Raw genomic sequence first — 23,576 nt, 5'->3', positions numbered from 1 at the left:
TCATAGGTGCGAGGGTGCCTCCCTCTTCCCCACAGAGCAGCCGTCAGCCTGGCCACAGGGCCTTCAATCCCGAGAGCGGTCATCTCCCAACTCGGGGCCTCTGGCTGGGGAGAGACACTAGGGTGATGCGGCCACCTGACTGTGGGGCCACAGAGCGCTTCCGGGGCGGGGCAGTGACGGGAGGATGGTGGACGCAGGAGGCCTTTAAGTGTGGACCACGGGCCGCATCCGAACTAGCTGCTCTCGGGGCACCTGGGTGGCTTAGTCGGTTAAGCAGCTGGCTGTTGGTTTCGGCTCAGGTCACGATCTCACAGTTCGTGGCTTCGAGCCCCGTGTCGAGTTCCATGTGGGGAATTCTCTCTCTCTCCCTCTCTCTGACCCCTGCTCCTATTCTCTCTCGCTCTCTCAAAATAAGTAAATCAACTTAAAAAAGAAAAAAAGAACTGCCTGCTCTTTCAGTTCCAGAATCTCTTATTGTTCGAGGTCAAGGCACTGAACGCATCTTGGAGGGCAAGGGCTGTTTCTGCAAACAGTCCCACCTACACGGAGGGACCTCAATGGCAGGAAATAGTCAGACTGTTTAATATGGAAGCAAGCTACTAGATAGGCTCTGGAGTCTCGATTCTGCCACTGAGCTATGGTGTGGCCTCATCTGGAAAGTGGAGAGGACAGCAGTGTCTCCCTCAAAGGATGGCTCACTGGCCTGAGAGGCGGTACAGCTAGAATTCCCGGGCGTGGCTTCTAAAGCCGAGGTGCCTGCATCCACACTCTGGCTCTGCCATGTACCGTGTGGTTTTGGTCTCCGCCTCAACGTCCAGCCCACAAGCCCAGGGAGAGTCGTGGTATCGATCTCCCGGGGAGGTAGTGAAGGTTAACGCAGCCGGTGCGTGCACCGTGCTGACAGTGGCACCTGGCGCACAGCGAGCGCTCGCGGGCATTGCCGCGACCATCGTGATCCACACAGCTTTGAGTCAGCTGCAATCTAATTTGGGGCTCAGAAATTCGGACCCTCCGTGTGTGCCCCAGGTGTGAACGCTTTGGTGGTTATGAAATCCGTTTCTTCGTTAACCTTCTTCTCCCCAGTAGAAAAGTTTCACTAATGTTACATATGGATGTATGTCCATGTGTTTAACCCCCTGGGATTTAATACAAGTATCTGCATCTTGATGTTAAAAAAAAAAGTCGGGGGTCGGGGGGGAACACGCCTGGGTGCTTCAGTCGGTTAAGAGTCTGATTCTCGATCTCGGCTCAGGTCACGATCTCACGGTTCGAGAGTTCAAGCCCTACATCAGCTTGGGACTCTGTCTCTTTCCCTCTCTGTCAGCCCCTCCCCCACTCACTTTCTCTCTCAAAATAAATTCATTAATTAAAAATATATATACATTGGGGCCTATAAAGATCTAAAGTGGTCTGTAGTGGCTGAGTGGTAGGTTTCTCCTCACTGGCCTGTGCTGATCAGACCCCACCCGGGGGCCGAGACCCTCTCTGGCCCAAGACCCTCACCCCTCCGGGACGCTGCAGGCCGGAGAAGTGCACATTAGGGATGAACAGCACCGGTGGGGTCTCCAGGTCAGCCTCAGGCCGCAAGTAGGTGGTCTCATTGCCCCTGAAGCCAGACAGCAGGCAGCCCTTCATACCTGCTGGGAAAAGGAAGGCACTGCGTCCGAGGCCCCTCTCTTCACGTCCCAAGCCTCTGCCCTCCAGTCTCCTTCTCCCCTTCACCCCAGGCCAGCCCAGCCCCTGACTCATCCCCACTGACCACTGTTGCTGGAGTCGGGGCACTTGACCTTCCTCCGGAACTGCTTTCGTTCATCATCCCGCATTTTCCTTTCTGCTCCCTGCCGGGAAGAGGGCAAAGGGGGTCACCCAGGGCCTTGGGAGGGGCTGGCTGCTTTGCACCTTAAATCTGGACCAGCCATCCAGTGCTGCTTTCTTTGCAAAGTGAGACCGGGAGATGGGAAAGCACCAGCTCCCAGCCTATGCGGCCCAGCCCAGCCTTGTCTGAGGCCAGTACAGGCCACAAGAGAGAAACAGATGTGGAGAGAGAGGAACAGAGAGAGAAACAGAGAAGAGGGAAGTGGAGTCAGAGAGGGATGCGAAGAAGAAAGAGAAACACGAGCGAGACAGACACAGAAAGAGACACGGAGAGATGCTGAGGTCTAGAAAGAGATCTTCAGAAAGAGACAGAGATGAGAGACAGAAGCGCAGAGAGACCGGGGCAAAGGCGCACAGGGGCCAAGGCAGACGGTGACGAGCACACAGAGGAGAGAGGTGTTTGGAGAGCAAGGAGCAGAGACAGACCGACACACCCCACGCGGCTGGGGAGGACGCGAGGGTGGGGGCTGGCCCTCCTCCCTGCCGGGGCCCAGCAGAGGGCCCGTCCACCCCAGCCACCTTGTCACAGAAGATCTTGATCTGGCAGACGGCGCGGTGCACCAGGCGCTCAGCGCCCGAGCCACAGTCGTAGGTGTCGATCTGCAGGTTCAGGGGGACGCCCTTCACCCCCTTCTGCGAGGAGAAGTCTGTGCTGAGGCAGTTGACGCCGATGAACACCTGGGGACACACGGGGGAGCTGGATAAACAGCCTGCGCCGGCGGCCAGCCCTGCCGCCCCACAACCGCCCTGCATATCGAGCCTGGGAAACGGCGCCCCTGGAAGGCGCCTGTCACCACCTCTTTTACAGATGGACAGACTTGTGCCCAGGGCAGCGTGGCAGCTTTCCCCAGGGGACACAGGGGGTGCACGGAGCACCTAGTGGGCCTGGCACGCAGTGGCCCGTCATGGGGAGCGGGACGGCTGGGGTCTCAACCCAAAGCCTCCGCCCAACTCTGACGGCAGGCAGTCCGGGGTGAGTCTCCGCTGGGCACTCCCTGCCAAGCTCGCTTGACGACTGTCTGCCTGACCGGCTCCTCCGTGGGGCGCCAGGGCCAGACCCCGCTCCAGACTGGCCGCTGTTCTCTGGGACCATTTCCCTCGGAAGTGGCCCTGACCTGCACAGGTAGGGGTGGGGTGCGGTGCCCGAGCAGATCCCCTTCTTTCCTCGGCTGTGGGGGGCCAGGCCCCCGGGCGCATGCCTGACATACCTCCCCCTCAGCCAACTCAGCCCTGATGCAGCTCCCACCCAGCTCCCACCTGAGAGAGACCCAAGCCTGGGGGCTTAAAGGGCTGTGAGAAAGTCCCAACCGAAACCCTCCTCTCCCTTCCTACGAAACTCTTTCCCCGCCTCCCCGAACTGGAGGCCCCAGTCCCTCCTCTGGCCCCTGGCATCTGTTTGAGTAATAATAATCCCTCACGTTTGTGCCTCCTTTTGTGTTTTCGGAGCCCCTTCAGCTCCGTTCCCTCCCGGCGGCCTGGACCGCTCCATGAGGCAAGCCGGCAGACAGGACCCAGCTCCCCCGCTTGTCTAGGCCCGAAACGTTTTTGCCAGGGCTGGACTCAACCTTGGAATGAGCGGGCAGGCCTGGCCCAAGGAGGCAAAGGGACCCAGTCCCTGAATGTCAGGCTCGTGCCCTGTCCACGGTGCCGGCTCTCCAAACAGAAAACCAGGGCACAGAGAGGCCCGGAAGCACATGGAAAGTTGGCCTTAGGCACCAAATGGCTGGTATGAAAGAGTCACCAGAGGCTCCAGTTTCAGGCCTCTCCAGTGGGTCTGGCGCCGGGCCCATCTCTTAGACACGCACGATCCCATGGAATAAATCCCCACCCCGGCCCCAGGAGGTGGACTCCTTTCCCTCCTGACGGACGCGGGAAGCCACGTAACGGATCTCAGCCTCATCTACCAGACTCCAAAGCGTTTCTCCTGCCACACCGATGGCCTGCAAGTCAGGGAAGCTGGTGTCCTCGGTGGCTTGCCGTGTGACCTTGCACGAGGCCCAGTTCTCCCATCTGGTGAGTGGGTGGATGGGATTCGTAACGGCAGCCACCGCTGGGGTGCCGGACTGTGCTCTACTTCCACTAATCTCCCGTGATCCTCCCGTCAACCTCTCAGTGGGTGCTACAACTGCACCCCAGTTTGATGGCCGGGGCGCCGGTCCGAGGTCACGGAGCTGGAGGTAGGCCTAGCCCTTCTGGCTTTAGAGCCAGTGCTGTGTGCCCTGCCTCCTCCGTCCCGGCTGCCACAATCCCAGGTGCCCACCTGGGGACTTGTGAGTGACCAGCCCCATCACAGCCACACACTGACCTTGGCCTCCTCGTTGACATTCCACACGAAGGACAATGCATTATAGGCCACCTCCTCGATGTGCTGCACGGTGTTGAAGTTTTCTTTGCAGTCGGCTGAAACCACAGGAGACCGGGAGAGTCAGGAGGAAAGGGGTTTGGGGACGTGGTGGGGAGGTGTTTGTACTGTCTTCCCCAAGAACCATCCCTCAATTGGGGTGGGGGGGGGCAGGGGCAGGTGAGCAGGGGGAAGGAAGGACTGACTGCTGTGCCCTGAGTTGCAGATGCAAAGACTGAGGTCCAACCTGGGAAGCAGATCTGCCCACACCCCACAGAGAATCCCTAACTCTGCCAACTAGGTCAGGGCCCTCATGATTTTGGGGTGGGGGTTAGCGTTCTCACTGGGACTGTGATTTAGGAGATCTCCCAGATAAAATACTAGTAGTAGCGATGAGGGCAGTGATGGTGGTAGGAATATCGAACGAACGGTAGAACCACCACCCCGTTTATTGAACACGTCAATGTGGCGAGCCCTCTGTTAATCCTCACAATGATGCTATGTATACGCAGTTTACACACGCAAAAAATGAAGCTCAGAGAAGTCGGGTCACTTGACCAGGGTCACACAGCTAAAAAAAAAATAAAAAAAAAAAAAAGGCACAGCAAGAATGGAGCTCAGCTTTGGCCCCTGAACACAGGCTCCTACCCACTTGCTATGTAGCCTCTCAGTTAAGTCACAGAATCACCCCTATGTATATCATGTTCTCTGGTACACGTGCTCCCAGGCAGAAGAAACAGCACGTAGGCAGGCAGGGCGGCTGGCCTTATTCCATTTGACCGCTGAAGAAACTGAGGCTCGGAAAGGGGAGGTGACACAGGTCACACGGTCAGAAGAGTGTGGAGCCAGAACCTTGAGGCCCGAGGATGGGCTGTGCCTCCTACGTGTCCCATCCCAGGGCCCGGGGCAAGGATGAGGCGGCACCTCGTGCCCCTTCCCCGGGCCCCCTAGCTGCTGACAGAGCCAAGGTCCCAGCTCCCAGAGCAGAGCTCTCTCGCACCGCCCTTCAAACCTTCCCAGTCACCAGCTGCCTGCTCTCTTGTCTTATGCATTTGTGTCTCAATTGGCTAAGCCCCCCCCCCCCCCCCCCCCCCGTGGGGACAAGCAGGCCAGGGGTCTATTTATCCAACACCGTTGGGGTCTCTAGGGCACTGTTTATCCCAAAGCAACACAGTAAAAGGCCACAGCCTGCAGCCAACAGATGCAAATCCCTGCAAACCCCATAGTTATGACCTGGAGACAGGGGCCAGGCAGGCGGCTGGGGTCAGAAGGAAGTCCTGCAGAGATCACAGAGGGCTGGGGAAAAGGGCACTTAAGACCTGATTGGGGTGTGTGTGTGTGTGTGTGTGTGTGTGTGTGTGTGACAGAGAAATTGCGGGGGGGGGGGGGGGGGGGCCAGAAGGGAGGGAGAGAAGAGGAGGGAGAAGAGAGGAGGCTTGGGTGGGCTCTCACCCACATCGATGACACGCTGTTTGGCAGTGGGTTGCCGGGAATGCCAGTGCTTCCAGAAGCGTAGCTGCTCCACCGGGACTTTCTCGTTGTCAAAGACCACCATCACCACACTCTGCAGGCACAAGCAGCCACAGTGACTCCCAGCCTCCCGGAGAGGCCCAGGCATCCCCTGACCCTTCCCAGAGCCTTGGTCCGGTACCCCTGCCCTTTTGCCTCAGTTTCCCCCACTCTATGGCAATGGACAGTTATCCTAGGGTCCTTGTCAGGCAGGGCTGGCCCAACCATCCTACCCCTTTCCCAAGCTGCTCCAGGGGCAACATACCTTGACTTTGTTGGAGGACAAGGCAAGGCCTTTGCCGCCTGCTGGGGTCCGCAGGGTGATGGGATAGAACTGGCCTTTGTTGAGGTAGGCCATAGGCGACTCCCCTGACTTGATGTGGATGGCTTTGGGGGAGCCCAGGGTGTACTCAAAGTCACTGCAGGGAAGAGAGGGTGAGGACAGTAAGGCTGAGCTCCCAGGCAGGAGTATCCCAGAGGGCAGTGGGGCAGGAAGCCTGAGGCTGTGCTATGGATTTGCCGTGTGACCTAGTAAATCACTCAACCTCCCTGGGCCTCAGTTTCCACACTTTTGGTTTCTTTCCTTCCTTTCTTCCTTTCTTCCTTTCTTTTCTTCCTTCCTTTCTTTCTCCCTCTCTCTCTCCCTCCCTTTCTTCAAGATTTTTAAAATTATTTTTAAGTAATCTCTACACCCAATATATGGCTCGAACTTACAACCCTGAGGTCAAGAGTTGCATGCTTTACGACAGCCAGGCGTCCCTGGAGTTTCTGTTTAGTGGTTTCCTTGAGCCACAATCCTGCTGAGTAACAAATAATGGAAACCAGAGAGACCCCTGAGGGGTGACAAAACCATAGGGGAGACTAAGGGCAACAGAATCTTAGGTTTTTTTGTTTTGTTTTTGTTTTTAATATTTATTTGAGAGAGAGAGAGAGAGAGAGAGCGCCCGTGCGTGCACAAGCAGGGGAAGGGCAGACAAGCGGGGGAAGGGCAGATGTGTGCATGGGGGGGTGGGGGACAGAGGATCCAAAGCAGGCTCTGTGCTAACGACAGAGAGCCGATGTGGGGCTTGAACCCACGAACCATGAGATCATGACCTGAGCCGAAGTCAGGCAGCCTGACCGAATGAGCCACCCAGGTGCCTCAGAACCTCAGTGTTTTAAACAGGGCTCTGAGCCCCTTGCCAGCCCAGGAAACAAATGGAGAAGTCAGTCTCTTTCCTTTCATGTCCCTTCACTCTCCTTTTCTCATTCATTGATGATGGCTACTCTGGGGACAGTATGAGGCTCTGTCTGTAGCCCCCGGCCTACTGCCCAAGTGGCCAAAGTTCCAGAGCAGCTGAGTTACCTCTTGGGGCTGGGATAGTCTTCTGGACACGGGGGTTCTGGGGACGTTTTCAGGATATCTGGGAAGAGCAGTGACTGCAGAGAAACACAATTCAGAGAGAATAAATGGCCACATTCAGGCTGCTGGGGCCTCGTCCCGGGCCTGCTCCATACAGCTGTGCAGGTTGTTTAGTGCACAACTGGAACAACAGTACATGGCAAACCTGCCTCTGCTCTAGGACTTTTCACCCCATGGATTCCAAACCTCTGATCTCCTCACTGTCTTCTCCCCTTCTGCACATGCATGCACATATCCAGGGATGCTGTGAGGGGTATGGGGGTGGGCCCTCACCTCCTGTGGGTCATCTTTGAAGGTGCTGTCAGGCTGCCAGCGCTGTGTGGGTGGCACCCCATGAATGCTCTCAAACAAGGAGCTGAGGGAGCTGTTATCATACACATCACTGGTGGGCAGCAGGTAGCTGTCCACAGAGCCAGCTTCCAGCTTGCCAGGGCCTGCGGGGAGGGGAGCTGCCTTGCCCAGAGTGGGCACGGCCCCCTCCAAGCTCATCAGGTTATTCTTCTTGAGCACATCTGGGTACTCTGGGGCTCCAGACACATTCTCGGTCAGGAATTTCATGAGATGCGTGGGACTTTCAAGGGGAGCGAGGTCCATCTCATAGTCCGTGCCATGGTAGTACCTGGGGAGAGAGGAGGGCGGAGTGAGTGCCCCTCTTCTCTTCAGGGGCAGGGGGATCCTTGGCCGGACTGGAGGGTGAGCACCGACCTTCTTTAACACAATGTCACGTCGGACCTTCCCGACACGCGTGACTCAGGGCACAGTACCAGGCCCGTTTGTCACAGGGATGGGCGGGGAGGAGGGTGTTAAGAACGGAACAAAGTACCAGCTCAGGGCTGAAGGGAAAACATCTGCTTTATCTTTTACTGTCCTTGGTAATTTTAAAAACTGAAATTTTATTTATTTCTTATCCAGAGTCAAATGTCTCCACTTTAAAACACCTGTATTCAGTCATCAATACAGTGTGTGTGTGTAGGGGGTGGTGGCGTATATTTGTGAGTACAGTTAATATATGTTCAGAAAAAGGTCTAGAAGGATATACCCCAAACTGTTAAGGGGGGGGGGAGGGGAGTCGGAATACAGGCAACTTTTACTTTCTACTTTATACATTTCTATAGAACTTGAATATTTTATAACAGGTATTACTTTTGTAATCTGAAAAGCTAACAACATTAAAAGAAAAATTAGTTTTCAGAAAAGTCCGACACACTAAACCCTATTGTTTCTAGCATGGAGGGGCCCTGAGCCAGCTGCATGAGTGGTAATGCCTGCCTTAGCAGTTTGGATTTTCTGGAAGGCAGACAGAAGCCCGGAAGGTTTCCCAGCAGAGGCCCTACGTGGGGCAGAGCAGTGGGGGAGGTGGTGGGAGAGGGGGGCTGGGGCAGAGTAGAGAAAGGGCAGGGTCCCTCTTAGTGCCCATCTAACCACGAGCATGGCCTGGGCTGCCTTCCACAGGGAGAGGAACATCGGTGCCCCAAGGCACTAATGCCAGGCAGAGGCCCAAGAGAGCCAGAGGAAAGAAGTACCTGAACCACCTCCCCCCCTCCCGCCCCAGGCCAGGTCTCCCTTCCCGGGAGGCTGCCGGGAGGAGGGGTTTGGAGCTAGGACAGAAAGCTGCCTTCAGGGCTTTTCCTAGACGATGGCTTTGAAGTTTGTTTTCAGTAAGCTCTGTGTGTGTGTGTGTGTGTGTGTGTGTGTGTGTGTGTGTGTGTGTGTGTGTTTTCAAGCAGGGTCTCTATGACTTGGTGGGCCCTAGTCTCTTTTGCCTTCACAGGCTCCTTCTTCCATGAAAAATATTTTAAAATACCTTTTACAATTGCATTGGTATAAAAATAAATATAATCCAGGTTGGATTACAATCATTGTTTTCTTCTGATTTGATGATAAACTCTAACACTTTCATGGGCCCCTAAGAGTCCCCTGGGTCCTAAGCCCTGAGCCCTCTGTGCCCAATGGATGAGCCCAGAGGTGGAGGTAAGGGTGGGCAAAGGGGCAGAGATGGTATTTGGGCGTGCCTCACCTCTTTCCTTGGTCATTCCGGCCCCCAGTGCTGGAGGACAGTATCCGCTTCTCCTTGGGGCCCTGAGAGGAGAGGAAGGAGGGATTTATACGTTCATGTTAAGACCAACCCCCACCCCCCCCCACCAGCAGACTTGGCCAGACAGGGGAGCTACCTTGGTCACTGGGAGAAAACCTGCCACCCAGTCCTTAGAGTTGGCAGGCCATCATTTAGCCTGAGCCCCCAGCTGGAGAAGTACCCCAAGATTAGCAGTTAGGCATCATGGAATTTGGAGTCAGGCAGATCCGGATTAAGTTCTAACTTGACCGCTTAAAAGGGCTGTCTGACTCTAGATAAATGGCCGCGCCTTTCTGAGACTGTTTCTTCATATGGCGAGTGGCGGATTATAATGCCTACTTCAAGGGTATTGTGGAGATTTATTAATAAAAATAATGCTTACTTTTATTTTTCATTTTTATTATTTTTTTAATGCTTACTTTTTAAAAAAGATCTGATTTGTTTATTTCCTTATTCTTTATTTATAAATGTTCATTTTTGAGAGAGAGCAAGTTGGGGAGGGGCAGAGAGAGAGAGAGGAGGAGGCAGAGAATCCCAAGCAGGCTCCACGCTGTCCGCGCAGAGCGCGACGTAGGATTCGAACTCACAAACTGTGAGATCATGACCTGAGCCGAAATCAAGAGTTAGACACTTAATTGACTGAGCCACCCAGGCGCCCCTTAAGACTTTAAAGTAATCTCTACACCCAACATGGGGCTCGAACTCACAACCCCAAGATCAAGAGGTAATGCTCTGATTGAGCCAGCAGGAGCCCTTTCATTGTGGTTTTTCAGTAGAGTGCTTCTTGTGCACGGGGCCCTGTATGAAGGGCCTTCTATGTGATCTCTAATTTAGTCCCTACAACCACTCTGTGACAGCTACTAATGTTATCTCCATTATATGAATGAAGAAACTGAGGCCCAGAGAGGCTCTGTTGTCTTAGTGGTTAGGAGCATGGACTCTGGATCCAGATTTCTTGGATTCAATTCCTAGATAGGCCATATAGTGGCTGTGTGACCTTGGGCAAGTCTCTTAACCTCTCTGTACCTCCTCTGTAAGACAAGGATAATAATAGCAACCTCAACCCCATGTATGTTTAGAACAGCACCTAGCATATGGAGGACACTATATAAATGTTATTTTAATGATTATAATTATAATATCGTTGTATGTTAGAACATCTAGGTCATTTCGACTTCTGGCTAATAACGCCATAACCAGGGCTCCAACCCAGCCTAGTGACTCCAAAGCCTGGGCTCCTACTCACACCCCAGGGGACAGGATGAAGGAAGGTACCTGGCATTCAGTAAGAAAGGATAAGCTGTCACCTTTAGAACTATATTGCCCAAAACCACATTGCCAGTCTGTGACCAGACCAGGTCTCAAATCCCAACTCAGTGCTCTCTTCACATCATGAGACCCTGTCCTCATTATCCACGGAGCTGTTCTGAACCCAGAGTGCCCTGAAATGGGGAGGAAGGGCAGGTGTGCCTCATCAGGACACAGTATTTCACTAAAACCACCATAGGGGTCACCTGCGGCTCCCCACCGTTCTGGCCCTGGGGAACGGTCCTTTGCCTGGGGAGATGGTGCTGGATTTTACTTTATGGTCCAACCTCGAGCTGTAAATCCCAGGCCGGGTTTCAATCCAGGCCTAGGATTCTTAGCTCCCACTGTGTCTGCAGTCGGCCTGTGCCAAATGCTATCAGGATGCTATTGGTCTGCTGGGGAGGAAGTAAGCTAGGGTAACCATACCACTCCAAGGGGAGAAGGAAAGCCAGAGAGAAAATTGGGGGCCTTCTCGAATCTGGGGCCACACGTTCCACCCTTGGCCCGTGAGTTTACACAGAGAGTTTGCCTTCCCCCTTGGGGTAAGGTAGATAAAGTATTTCTTTGGTCAGTAAATTTGAGGGCTTATTTACAAAGTAGCTTTAAATCTTCAAGTTCAAAGCCAGTTATCTCAATAATTGGCTGTTTCTGTTTCCTAGTCTCAAATCTGGGAGAGTCTCTTAGAGCAGTCACCCAGCCTAGGGAAGGTAAGAAAGTTTGCTGTCATGTGACAATTCAGACAGATGGGTAGGGGCTGCTTGGAGCACTGCATTGAAAAAGATTCTTCAGCCCCACGTACCCCCAGTGAGAATGCAGGCTGTAATCCATTAGCAATGTCTGGCACAGGCACTGGGAGGGGTAGCTAGGTCACTGTGTTATGTATTTGTTACTGCTGACTACTTCAAGCCCGCGTGTCAGATACGGGAGGGCCTAATTCTCAGGAGCGGAGAGTCTACCAGAGTGTCAAGGCCAAGGTCCCCGGAAACAATCAGAGAACAATAAAGGCCGTCCGTCAGGAGGTGCTGAATCATACAGAACGGCAGCAACGGCAGGAAGGACAGTCAGACACTCGGGAGAGGCAGAGGTGATGTGGCAGGACAGCTGCCAAGTGAAAGTGGCCTTGGGAAGGAAAGAAAATGGTTTAAGAGCAGCAGGCATGTCCCAGGTGGTAAGGTTGGGATAGGTGGGTGGGGGGGACAGGGCAACTGGGATGACCCAAGGGCAGGGGCAGAAGGAAGATGGCAGGTGTCAGGGCGTGTGTGTGCCATTGGTACACATTGATCCATTCCATCAGCACACACGGAGCACTGAGTGTGTGGCCAGTAGTGTGGGGTGCTGAGGACCGAGTAATGATCACCACGTGGTTCCTGCCCTCGAGAGCTCAGTCATGGGGGAGATGAAGAAATAAATGCATAAATAATAAGTTTCTAAAGACAGAGTCAAGGGTAATGATGGTAATAATGAGGGAACCAAGAGGCACAGAAGGGGAGACCCAAGAAAACCTTCCCCGTTCTCAGTGAATGAATGAGGTGACCTTGAAGCTGAGATCCAGAGTTAAGAGTGGGGTTTGGTCACGGGGAAAGGGGAGGGGGCCAGGCAGAGGGAACAGCATGTGCAAAGACCCAGAGGAGAGAAAAAATACAGCGAGGGGCTGGGGGAGGCCTGCCGGGCCGTGAGGCCTGAAAGCGAAGGCATACATTCAGTCAGGGGGGGACATGCCCAGAGGGGTGAACGCACCATGTAGTAGTCGTAGAGGAAGCTCAAGGCCGCCACACTGTCGTCGTCGCCATTGACCCTCATCATGGCCTTCGTGGCGGCCGTCAAGGGGTTTTCCAGGTAGGTCTTCCAGGCCTCGTCCTCACTAGTGTAGGGGAACTTCTGGAAGTTGACTGGGTCATTCTTTAGCAGTCGTACGGACCTGAAACTAGAAGGTGAGTAAGGAATGTTAAATTTAGGCTGTCCCAGAAGAAGGTCCGTGGATGGTTGGCCTCAGGCCAATGCCCAGGGATTTCAGAGTCTTAAAAACCTGGAACCGTTTCTTCTGCCACCACCGGGCAGCTTGGGGGACTAGAACGTACTTGCCCTCGGGCGCTAGATGCTTTCAGTCAATATCAAATGTTGCCATATGAAAGCCGTAGACCTCGGGCCTCAGTTCCCTCATCTGCCGCACAAAGACCATAACCCCAACCTTGCAAAGCTTCAGACAGGATTCAGTAAGATGTTTCCACGGTAGGTCCTTATTCAAGGGGGATTCAGCATTAGAAGGATAGGAAACAACGACAAGCTGTAAAGAACAAAACTTCCAGATGGCCCAGCACAAGTTCTTCCAAAGAAGTTCCTCTCCAGACGGTGAAGGCCACGGAAGGCTGGCGATTGTTTGCAAGTTAGGGAGCGTGGCGAGGAACAGAGAGAGCCAGGGCGAGGAAGCCTGTGGGCAGAACCTGGTCTTGGGAAGTGGCCTTTCAGACACGTACAAGGCATGTGGCCCAAGAGACGAGCCACAGGGGCTCAAAGGAAAGAGATCATGAGAGGCTTTTTGGAGGAAGCAGGACATTTTAGCAGGAGGAATACTCAGCACTGGGGAATAGATCACACAGAAGAGCCAAGGGAGGCCATGGGGATAGGGACGTGACACAGAATAATGATGTAGATTATTAAAATTATTATCTAATCTTTATTGAGCATTGACCATGTTTCAGATGCTGTGCTAAGCACTCTCCATGGATTCTCTTACTTAATTCTCATAAGAACCCCGCAAGGCAGGCACTATTAGTGTCCCTATTTTAGAGATGAGGAAACTCAAGCTCAGAGAAGCTAAGGGAATTGCTCAAACTCCTGTTAGTGAGGGGCCCTGAGGGCAATCAAGCTCAAGCAGGATGATGCTGTAATACAGGATGCTGTAATACAGGATGCTGTTCTCAAACTTTAGCTGCATCCGAATGATCCGGAAGGCTTATTTTTAAAACACAGAATTCTGGGCTCCACCCCTGGCGTTTCTGATTCAGTAAGTCTGGGGTAGCTGGGGGTTTGCATTTCTAACCAGTTCCCTGGTGATTCTGATGCCGGTAGTCCAGGGACCACCTTTTGAGAATCATGGTTGTAAAATGTGCTCATAGCGGTGAGCAAAGGCATAGAGGTGGGAAAGTTCCGGTCTGTTCATTTTAGAGAAATGAGTGTGTGGAGTGTGGCAGGTGAGAGATGGGAGCAGCTAGGCTGGGACACTGCGGGAGGCTAGTGGGTGGGCAAGGACCTCACAATCATGCTGCAGGAAGTACCCCCTAGCCACCCTGCAGCTCAAGCCTGCATTCCCAGACACAGAGTGGGAACAGCAGCCAGACCACACCCAGGCAGGCAGTGGGCGGCAGCTCTCGGGGGCGGAGGGGGAGGAGGCTTCATCCAGGGCACAGTGTCTCCCATCACACTGGGCCCCAGGGTGCGGGACATAGGGCTCTGAGAGGGAGGGGGAGAGAGCTGTCACACAGGAAAGAGAAATGACAGAAACCTTCCTGCGCTAGGGGTGCGGAAAGGGAGGCACACCCCGAGTTTCTGTTACAATAAATCAAGGGCATTAAGACGGAGAAGTGAGAAGTAGGCCCCTCCTAGCTGCCTCCTGGGCCGGGGGGTTAGAAGAATTTACAGAGCAATCCCAGGTCGCTGGCCCCGGCCCCTCCCAGCCCCAGGCTAAAGGAAACTCCCACGTTAAAAGGACGGGGGAGAAGCAGGGAAAGGCCTGGTGGGCGCCCTCCCTCCACATCAGTTGGGACCCCCAGTGCTTTGCACTGTCCCTCATTTGTAAGAGGGGTCTCATAAAAGCACCCACCACATAGGAGTATGAGGATTGAGTGCATTGCCGCACAAAGAATGATTAGAACGGAGACTGGCACATAACAAGTGCTTAATACATGAGAGCCACTCTTGTGCTCCGGACCCAGCTTTGGAGCCAGACACCGAGCGTTGCAAAGTGATACAAGACACGGTCACCCTGCAAGCCAGTGGCAGAGCTGGGCCTGGAGCCCGTTCGCTGACTCTGGCGGAATGGCCATTACCAGCTGCGATGAGCTATCAGTTATCTTACCGTATTTAAAAATCCAAGTTCAGAGGACAGTGATAAAGTCCCATCAGGAAGAAAAGGTCAGTGTTTGTCGTTATTCCGGGAGGCCTTTCTGGCCTACGAGGGTCTCCAGTCCACCCTGCTGGGACCCCACCCTCTGAGTCCTTGCTACACAGTGGCTGTCACACCTTAAGCATTTACCACAGGCAGACACGGTGCTGGTTTTCTGCACTGTCTCATCGACTCTGTGCAATAGCCCTGAGAGACAGGTACTGGGGAAATGGAGACTCAAACAGGTAATATTACCTGCTCAAGGTCCCTCAGCTGGTAGGTGGTAGAAGCTCAACCTGAACTCGGACCTTCGGGACTCTAAGATGTTCTGTACCCCATGCTCGTCTCCTTTCGGGATACCTTTCTTATTCTGGAAATTCCCCTCCTCTCAATACATTGAACAAATGGTCCACTGACATACAGAAAAGGATTTTCCACCCACACAAGGAAGGAGGAACTGAGTAAGAAAGCAAGATGACTGGAAGTTTCTGGCCAGGAGCTGGGAGCCCTAGTGTCTTCATCCCCATGCCTGCTCATGCTACCGATCAATTTCATGTTCCCAGACTAAGCACTTGGCTTCCAGAAAGTCTTGACTATGGAGAAGACTGGCATTGACTTATGTGCCAAATCCTGAAATCCAAGAACTTCTATCCTTCACTTAACACTGGAATTGAGGATCAAGGGCCCAGTGGGTGAGAGACGTGAAGAGTTCCAAGTAGTGAGCCTTACTTAAGGGTGACAGAGCCAGAATAAGGAGGGGAGACAAGGTGACTCTCACCCTGTGCAGTCACCTTCTCAAGGGCTTCCACCAACTCTCTGTTGGCCCAAGGCAGAGCTCCTCGGCTACAAGAAGGAGGAAGGAGAATGGGGGAGGACAGGATGGCCAGAGGACTTGGCCTTGGGCAGCCTTCTTGATGTCAGATCTCTACCAGGGCATAGAAGAACCCTGAGCAGCACCATGGAAAGAAATAGCACCAGAGTCATAACCTGACAGACCCGAGTCAACTGTGTGTCCTTGGGTAAGGCATTAGCCTCTCTGAGCCTATTTCCTCATCTGTTAGATGGGTCTCCTGAATGTCTTCTGTGCACCCAGTCAGGGACTCTCTAGGCCTTGGTGAATCAGCCAAGAACAAGACAGATAAGGCTCTGCTCCCATGGAACTTACAGCTTAATTGGGGAGGACAGACCACAAACAAGGAGTAAATGAGTTAATTTTAGTCAGTGATAAGTGCTGTGAAGAAAATTAAAACAGTCATGTGAGGGAGTCACCAGGGATGGCTACTTTCGAGTGGGGCTAATCTCATGGGCTGTTAGGAGAATTAAATGCATTAACGTAAGAAGTGTGCTTAGCCTAGAGCCTGCCAGAGAATAATCACTCAGTAAATAATAGCCATCATGATCACCATCATCATGGCCCCCCAAATGAGAGTAAAGGGGAGACTCTGCCTGAGGTTCTTAAATTAACATCCTCCCTGAGCCTCCTGTGAACAAGATTCTGTGTCAAAAACAAAAGAGACAGTGTAATAACCCCTCGCCTTGACTTTCACGTTCATTATCTCATGCGGCCTCCCAACATACATGGTGTGTTATTATCTTTACTTTACAGACCAGGAAATAGACAACACAGATGTTAGGTGACCTGTTCCAGGGGACTGGTCAAGTGAGTTACAAAGCCAGCCCTCCTGGGATCGAACTCCACAACTAGTCACTTCTCCACCGACAATTAGTTTCCAAGAAGGGACGCAGAAGAGAGGAAAAACCCAATAAATATGGGTGGCATCCATCCAACCCTCCATCCCTGATCTTAACAAATATTTGTCAAGTAACTACTATGTGCCAGGCCTTGTCCTAGGCAAACAAGACAACGAGGTCATCCCTGCCACCATTCAGGTTGCATTTCAGTGGCAGGAAGACAGACAAAACCACAAAAACACACACCTAACATTGGGCGAAGACAGCGATGAAGGGAAGGAAGCAGGAGCCTGACCTGCCTAAAGTCTGGGGAGTAACCGGATGTTGTTAAGAGGAGTACTGGAGGGAAGAGGGAGCAGTAAGATAGGTGGGGAGGATTTTGGATCTTCCAGAGCGGAGGACAAGAGACACAAGATCAAAGGCATAAGCCTGGGACCGCTCCCAGAGCTTGTCCACCTACTGTGTGCCAGGTTTTTTGCATAAGTTGCCTTGTTTCAAGGAAGGCCAGCCCACTGAGGAGGAAACTCAAGTCAGAGATTTGATAATCCCTCTCATTTGCATAGCGTGTTATATTTTTCAACATGCTTCTCATACATTTGTCATCACCTCTGATCCTGCAACGCCCCTGTAAAGTAGGGAGGGAACGTATGACTATCCCCCGTGTGATAGCAGGAAAAGTTGAGCCACAGAGAGGGCCACTGGCGTGCCCAAGGCCACCCAGCTAGTATCTCACGGCATAAAGCTTAGAACAGAGGTCTCTGGTTTCTAACATCAAGAACCTTCACAAGGCTGCCTCCTCAGAGCCTCCCTGGTCCAGCCTTCTCCTCCACTTGGGAGAGGGTTGGATAGAAGATCAAGAGAGAGGAGTTCGGGCGTCTACCTGATAAGCTTCACTTCCTGAAGCCCCTGTCCCGAGCCTGTGGGGATGTGCAAACTGCCCAAGCAGGGGTTCTCATGTGGGTGGGGCCTTGTCCCAGCAGCTCACTGTGGGCCCACAGCACGGGAGGGGTGTGGCACCAGCTGTTCCACCCCCAGCCATACTCTTAGCCTCCTGACTCTACCCTGGATCTTTCTGGGCACCGGGCTGGAGGAGGAAGCCCAGGATGATGAAGTGGGTTTCCTCCCAAGTCCTTTTGGGCTCTGAGTGCCCACTGCCTGCGGGCTGAGAACCACTTGAACCTCCCAATGATACTAAGTAAATGTGTCTGAGCCATTACTTGAGGACTTTGGGGTTCAATTCAGGGTGCAAAGGGACTTTCAAACTCTAGTCTCTTAGACAAAGTGTGACTTTGCCAAAGGATACTCAGTACAGAGCAGGGTTGAGAGTTGAGTCTTTTAGCTTCCCAGCTAGTGCTAAGTTGAATCATTGCCCCACCTCAAAGGCCTTTCAATAATTCAGAGATGTAAAAGGAAGGACTCTTACTCAGTTTTGCAGAAGGGAGAAGAAAACTCACCACCACGGGGGTAGCCTCAAGCCCCTGCCTGGCGCAGGATAGATCTAGTGAGCTGGGTGCCACTGCCCTCCAGCCCAAGGAGGAAGAGTTCCAGGGGCCACCTGAGCTGGGTGTGGACACCCAGATACACCCAGTAACTTGCAAACCCTGTCGTGAGCCACCCAGCCTCCTCAGCAGTGATCAATCACACTCACTAATTACCCACAGGGAGGCCTTGCCACAACCGCTCACCGAGGAATCATTTATCAGTGAGTCCCGTGCACAGTGTTCCCCTGGGCATGATGGGAGCACTCTGGGGTTCTCGTACTTGCCAGTGGCCCATCTGGTTTCTGGACGCACAGGTTGCGAATGTGCCTTGTCACATGCTGGGGGCTCTTTGGGGGCCTCGATGGAAAAAAGAGGGAGCCTAGCGCATGGCTCTATCGTGACGCCACTTTGAACGAGGTGGTGTGAGCTCATGACTACGGGGTGGGCCCCAGCAGTTTGGCAAACCTGGTTCCAGTTTCAGCTCTGCTAGTTACTAGCCGTGTGACAATGCACCTTGACCTCTCTGTGCCTCAATTTTCTTACCTGTAAAAAGAGGGAAAGCCGAGAGTACTAACCTCACAGAATTATTATGATAGCTACTGTTCACCCGAGGGCTTAACAAGCACCAGGTGCCGGCCCAACAATTTCTAGTCATTGTTTTATTTCATCTTTGCAGCTTTATGAGGTATTACTGTTGGAAAATGCAATGAGATAATGCAGGTAATCAGCAGAGTGCCGGCACATAATAATGTGAACTATTATCATTATTATTACTCACTTTGTAGGGCAGCCCCCATCAAATTGCACGACAGCTCACAGCCTCCCCTTCACCCACCTGTAAATGGGACACCTCCTCCTAGCAGCAACAGGAGACTTAAAGCTTGGAGATTCCCAGATAAGAGGGGCAGGCATTGCCGGCTTCATCATCTGGCTTCAGGTGGGCAAGCTGAGGGCGGTCAGGCTCCAGCCAGAGCTTCCGGTTGCACGCAAATTAATCATGTGCCATTTTCTAATTATAACAGAAACTCGCTTTCTCCTCTTTGAAAAATTCTGCCCTCTATGGGAATTTTTCTTTCGTGCTATGTTCTTCTCATTTCCTGTCCAATTTTCTTGTCCCCCCCCCCACTTTTTTTTTTTTAATTTTAGGGAGTGAGTGAATGAGTGTGTGAGCAGGGAAAAGGGGGAGAGAGAAAGAGAGAGAAAGAGAGAGAGAGAGAGAGAGAGAGAGAGGATCTTAAGCAGGCTCCAGGCTCAGTGCAGAGCCCAACATAGGGCTCGATCCCACTACCCCGGGGATCATGACCTAAGCCAAAATCAAGTCAGACGCCCAACCAACTGAGCCACCCAGGCACCCCTTGTTCCCTCTTTCAATTGAGATGTGAAAGAAATTGAAATCCACCTCTAAACCCAGGGTGCCACATCCCTTCATTCATTCACGCACTGATTCATCCAATAAACATTCACTGAGAGTTACCCTATAATAAGCCCTGTACTGGGTACTAGGACACAAAGGTAAACACCACGCTGTCCCTGCCCTCAAAAGTTTCCAATTCTTGCTGCCCGGGTGCTCCACCCACCAGTGAAATAACACCAAATATTGGTGAGATAATTTCCCTTCAGGACATCCACTAGGTCAGTTCTGACTTTTTTTTTTTAATTTTTTTTTAACGTTTATTTTTGAGACAGAGAGAGACAAAGCATGAACGGGGGAGGGTCAAGGAGAGGGAGACACAGAATCTGAAACAGGCTCCAGGCTCTGAGCTGTCAGCACAGAGCCCGATGCGGGGCTTGAACTCACGGACCGCGAGATCATGACCTGAGCTGAAATCGGCCGCTTAACCGACTGAGCCACCCAGGCGCCCCGAGTTCTGACTTTTTTAGAAGACGAAAGGAAGCCAGGATTATTTGCTCCATGTTGCAAATGCTGAGCTCCCAAGAGGGGAAGGGCAACACGGGAAGGAAAAGGAACTGTTATTTAAAAGCATCAGGCCCTGTGCCTTTTCATTCTTGTACTTGACCTGTTGGGGGGGGGGGGGTGGAGGCGTATTATCACTAATTTACACATACAGCACTGACACCTAGAAAGGTTAAGGAGCTCAACCAAAAGTCACCTGGTCCCTCCGTGGCAGAGCTGGGCTCAAACACAAGCGTGACCCCCATAGCCACGAGCTCTCAGCTTGCTGACCCAGCAACTACGTGGCAGGTCAGAAGAGGATCTGGGAACCTCTTGTCTCCCAATCCTCTGCCAGGTCTTCTAGGCCAATGGTTCTTAAACTTGAACATGCATCAGAATCGCCTGGAGGGCCTGTTAAAACACATATTGCTGAACCCCACCCCCAGAATTTCTGATTCAGTAGGTCTAGGGTGAGGCTGAGAATTTGCATTTCTAACAAGTTCCCAGGTGGTGAAGATGATGATGCTGGTCCAGGAACCACACTTCGAGAACATCAGTTTTAGGTGAACCAATAATTCTCTCTCTGCAAAATAATGGCTCCCTCTCCTCACCTTCCCCATTTCAAAAGTAACATAGGTATGTAAAACCACAATATACAAAATGTAAAACACAGAGAAAATTGGAAGCAGAGACTAGAATTCACCTGCATTCCTCCACTCAGAGATAACCACTATTAACAGGTTGGCGTATCTCCGCCTCTTTTTTCAATGATAGGAAGCAGGGTGACACATTGGTGTGGAACATCCTTCTAGCCCCTCGGTTGAGACCCGGTGAGGCTTTCCTTGAGATCTCGAGCAAGCCTGGGGCAAGCCTCAGACTCGTCCTTGAACAACACGGCACTTATGCTCCCATCCTCACTGGATTGTTGGGAGAGGTAAAGGAGACCATGTATTTACCAAGCACCGGGCACCGTGTCTGCTGTGGAGTCGGCCCTCGGGTCAATGCTTGGCTGTTGCTTTTGTTTTCACCAAAGGGAAAGCTTCCAGTATGCTATTTCTGTTTCGGCCCTGTGGCCCTTCCTCCTGTCTGCCCTTCCTCCGGCTCCGCTTCCTCTGGGTGGACCCCCGACGCCCCCTTTGGCTCCAGGCACCTGACCCCGGGCCCTCGCTGTGCCTGGGCAGCCAGTGCAGTAGCAGGAGCCTCAGGAGCGTCCCGCACCCGGAGCCGCCGCCGTTAGGGTTGTCTCAGCCTCAGTCCGCCTGTTTTACAGGCCGAGCTTAATGAGGGCTCTTAACTTTTCATTCACCAGCAGCGTAACTCCGACTTTTAATAACACACCTTGTGCACGACAAAAATTTGCTCCTGGCAATCATGGTTTCGACCACAAAAACCGCAGTGGGGAGGCGTTCCTGGTTAACTCTTTCAGCGCTCCAGGCAGTCTGGAGCCTGGCGCTCCTGGAGATCAGATGGAGCGGCGACAGAGGCCTGCGGTCACCCACTGGGACGTCCCCTGTCCCCCTCCCACGGGCAGTCCCGTCTCTCCAAGGCTTTCGGGAGGGAGAAAATTCTAGGCGGCAGGTGGGCTCTCAGTCCGAAGACCGTGCAAGGCTGGAGGAGGGAATCCTGGTGCGCCTCGCTCACTTCACTCTCTCTCCTCCACTCCATTAGACCTACTATGTGCTGATCACTTAGTCTCCTAAGGCTTCATTTCCTCCTGGGCGGGGCGAGCCAGGGCAGGTGCGCCAGGCTCACACTAGGCCCCGGGGCAGCACTCTACTTGTAGCTCCAAAGGGGCCCGAAGGACCCACAGCAACCGGGATAAGACCCCGGGGCTGTAAGCGGACCGCCCCCCCAGAAAGCCACGGCGGGCAGCGCGCAGGCGCCCACTGCGTCCCGCGAGAGGAGCGCGCCAGGCCGCGACTTCCTGCGCCTCTCGCAGCCCCAGGATCCCTTGCGGCGGCTCTAGCCCGGGGGCAGCAGACGGCGCCCACTGGCGGCACCCGAGGCGGCCTGCGTTGGCCCCGAGGCTGGCAGACGCACCCGGCAGGCGCTGGGCCCGACCACATGAAAGGCCGGAGTGCTCCACCCGCAAGCTGCCTCGAGCGGGGTTCTAACTACGCGCCGCCATGCACCCCAGGACCCGGCCTTCGAAGTGCCGCCTTCCACCCGAGGCCTGCCCCGGGCCGGGTGGCCCGCACGCCGGAGCGCATTGTTTCCCCGGCCAGGTGGGTGTGCACAGCCCATGTTGGACCGAGGAGGACACGGAGGGTCGGAGAGGAGAAACAAATTTCACCAGGATCCTGCGGTTGCCAAGTGGCAGCATTTAGTCCTACACGAGCCCGGCTTTTCCCACCACACCAAGGCCTGGCAAGAGTTCATCACACTGTCCGAGCTCAAGATGGACGCTAGAACCAGCCCTCCTAACTCGGCACTTTTGGGGGGGGGCGGGGGGGGGGAATTCGGCAGCCAAGCCTGTGATCACAGCAGCACCAGCAGCAACTACTCAAAAGTTGCAAGCCAAGCACTTGATCCCCCCCCCCCCCCCCTTATCCGTAAGTGTAGCCCAGCCCCAGGGCACTGAGGCTCTGTCCTTGTAATCTCAGATGGTGGCTTCCGAGTCTGTCTGCAATTACTCTTCGGGCACAGGTTCCCCTCCCCCTCCCCCAATCGGATCAGAGAAGTGTCCACTGTCAGCTGATCAGACTTCAAACCCAAATCATTAAGAAGGAGAAAATCAGGAAACCTTTCTGTTCAAGTATCCTAGCTTCAGGACACTTACCAACCCCTCCCCCCCCCCCCAAAGGGGCACTAATGAGCAGATTCTGTCTCCAGCCTCTGCAGTGTTAACCAGCAGATCTACAAGACATAAGATTTTTGTTTTAGGCGTGTGGAAAAACAAAAAGCAAGAGGCTCATAAATACTCATCGGTTATTTCTCTATGAAGTAACAAGGGTATTGTTAGTTTGCTCCTTATCAGGCTTTAAACCAATCACTTTTCCAAAGTAGTTGGGTCCCCCAACAACTCCACTATGGCACCCACAATTTACAAGTGAGGAAACAGAGACTCAGGTAGGTGAAGTGACTTGTGCAAGGTCACACAGCTCATTAGCGACAGCTGGTATTTGAACCCAGGTGTTGCCTCCAGTGCCCCTGCTTTTATTCCAGTTGTCAACACATCGTCAACCCCAGGGAGTTTGTTAAGTGAAATCTGATGCCCAGTGTACTATGGACATAGTTGGCTAATCCAGGAGAACTCAAGAGCTAGCGGGTGTCATGGAACGCTGTCTGCAATTAGGACCCACCAATTGCCCCCCGCAGGTCTCATGTTCTTAAAACTATTGAGGAGTAGCTAGAAAAAAAGATGGTTCCGCCCTTGTCTCTGCCCACTCACCTCTGAGCAAAGCAAGGAGAGTCTGTGTTTTAGAAGCCTGGCATCTGCCAATTCCCTGAACCCAAACTAAAGCAGCCCAGAATCCCAGCTCCAAGCCACCTTCTCTGAGGTCTAGACCCTAAGCAGGGGGTCCATGGTGAACATCAGCATCAGCCAGTGGGGAGTCTAAATCTCACTCATATGGGCAGGAAGGCGCTGCATCCTGCCAGGCAATGGAGATGACCTCACTGAAAACCACATCTCAGCTTCTTCAGGCTTAGAACTGCCTCTGAATAAAATCAACTACATTTTGTTAAAGCATCTTCAGACCCGAGCTCTGTGCTTAGCATTTTACAGTTTTTATCACACACAACTCTGTCGGGAACCCTACAAAACATTCTTGTGCCCATTTTCTGGATGAAGTAAATGAGGCTCAGGTGAGTTGAATGACTTGCCCAAGATCACATACCCCATAAGGAGCAGAGTCTGGATTTGAACCTAGGTCAGGCTGACTACAGAGCCCATATG

The 23,576-nt window shown here is 53.1% G+C and overlaps 1 protein-coding gene across 5 annotated transcripts in view; it reads right to left on the bottom strand.

The window, feature by feature from the left end:
• GRHL3 (grainyhead like transcription factor 3) overlaps positions 1 to 23,576 on the bottom strand; it is a 34,549-nt gene that overhangs the window by 10,227 nt on the left and 746 nt on the right. The window contains exons 1-11 of one of the 5 annotated variants that reach the window (XM_045035291.1): positions 21,017 to 21,545; positions 12,247 to 12,433; positions 9,145 to 9,206; positions 7,401 to 7,746; positions 7,071 to 7,144; positions 5,991 to 6,144; positions 5,669 to 5,780; positions 4,181 to 4,275; positions 2,395 to 2,553; positions 1,760 to 1,838; positions 1,504 to 1,640 (exon numbers count right to left, since the gene is read on the bottom strand). In XM_045035291.1, the coding sequence (XP_044891226.1) occupies positions 1,504 to 1,640; positions 1,760 to 1,838; positions 2,395 to 2,553; positions 4,181 to 4,275; positions 5,669 to 5,780; positions 5,991 to 6,144; positions 7,071 to 7,144; positions 7,401 to 7,746; positions 9,145 to 9,206; positions 12,247 to 12,433; positions 21,017 to 21,051 (1,440 nt within the window). In that variant the 5' untranslated portion in view covers positions 21,052 to 21,545. Of the gene's footprint in view, positions 1 to 1,503; positions 1,641 to 1,759; positions 1,839 to 2,394; positions 2,554 to 4,180; positions 4,276 to 5,668; positions 5,781 to 5,990; positions 6,145 to 7,070; positions 7,145 to 7,400; positions 7,747 to 9,144; positions 9,207 to 12,246; positions 12,434 to 20,381; positions 20,997 to 21,016; positions 21,546 to 23,576 lie in introns of those variants that run through there. The other 4 variants (XM_045035289.1, XM_045035290.1, XM_045035292.1 and 1 more) reach the window with 4 other exon arrangements.

This window comes from Felis catus, chromosome C1, assembly GCF_018350175.1.
Source record: "Felis catus isolate Fca126 chromosome C1, F.catus_Fca126_mat1.0, whole genome shotgun sequence".
In the NCBI taxonomy this organism is placed as follows: domain Eukaryota; kingdom Metazoa; phylum Chordata; class Mammalia; order Carnivora; family Felidae; genus Felis; species Felis catus.
This window is presented reverse-complemented; position numbering and strand designations above follow the sequence as displayed.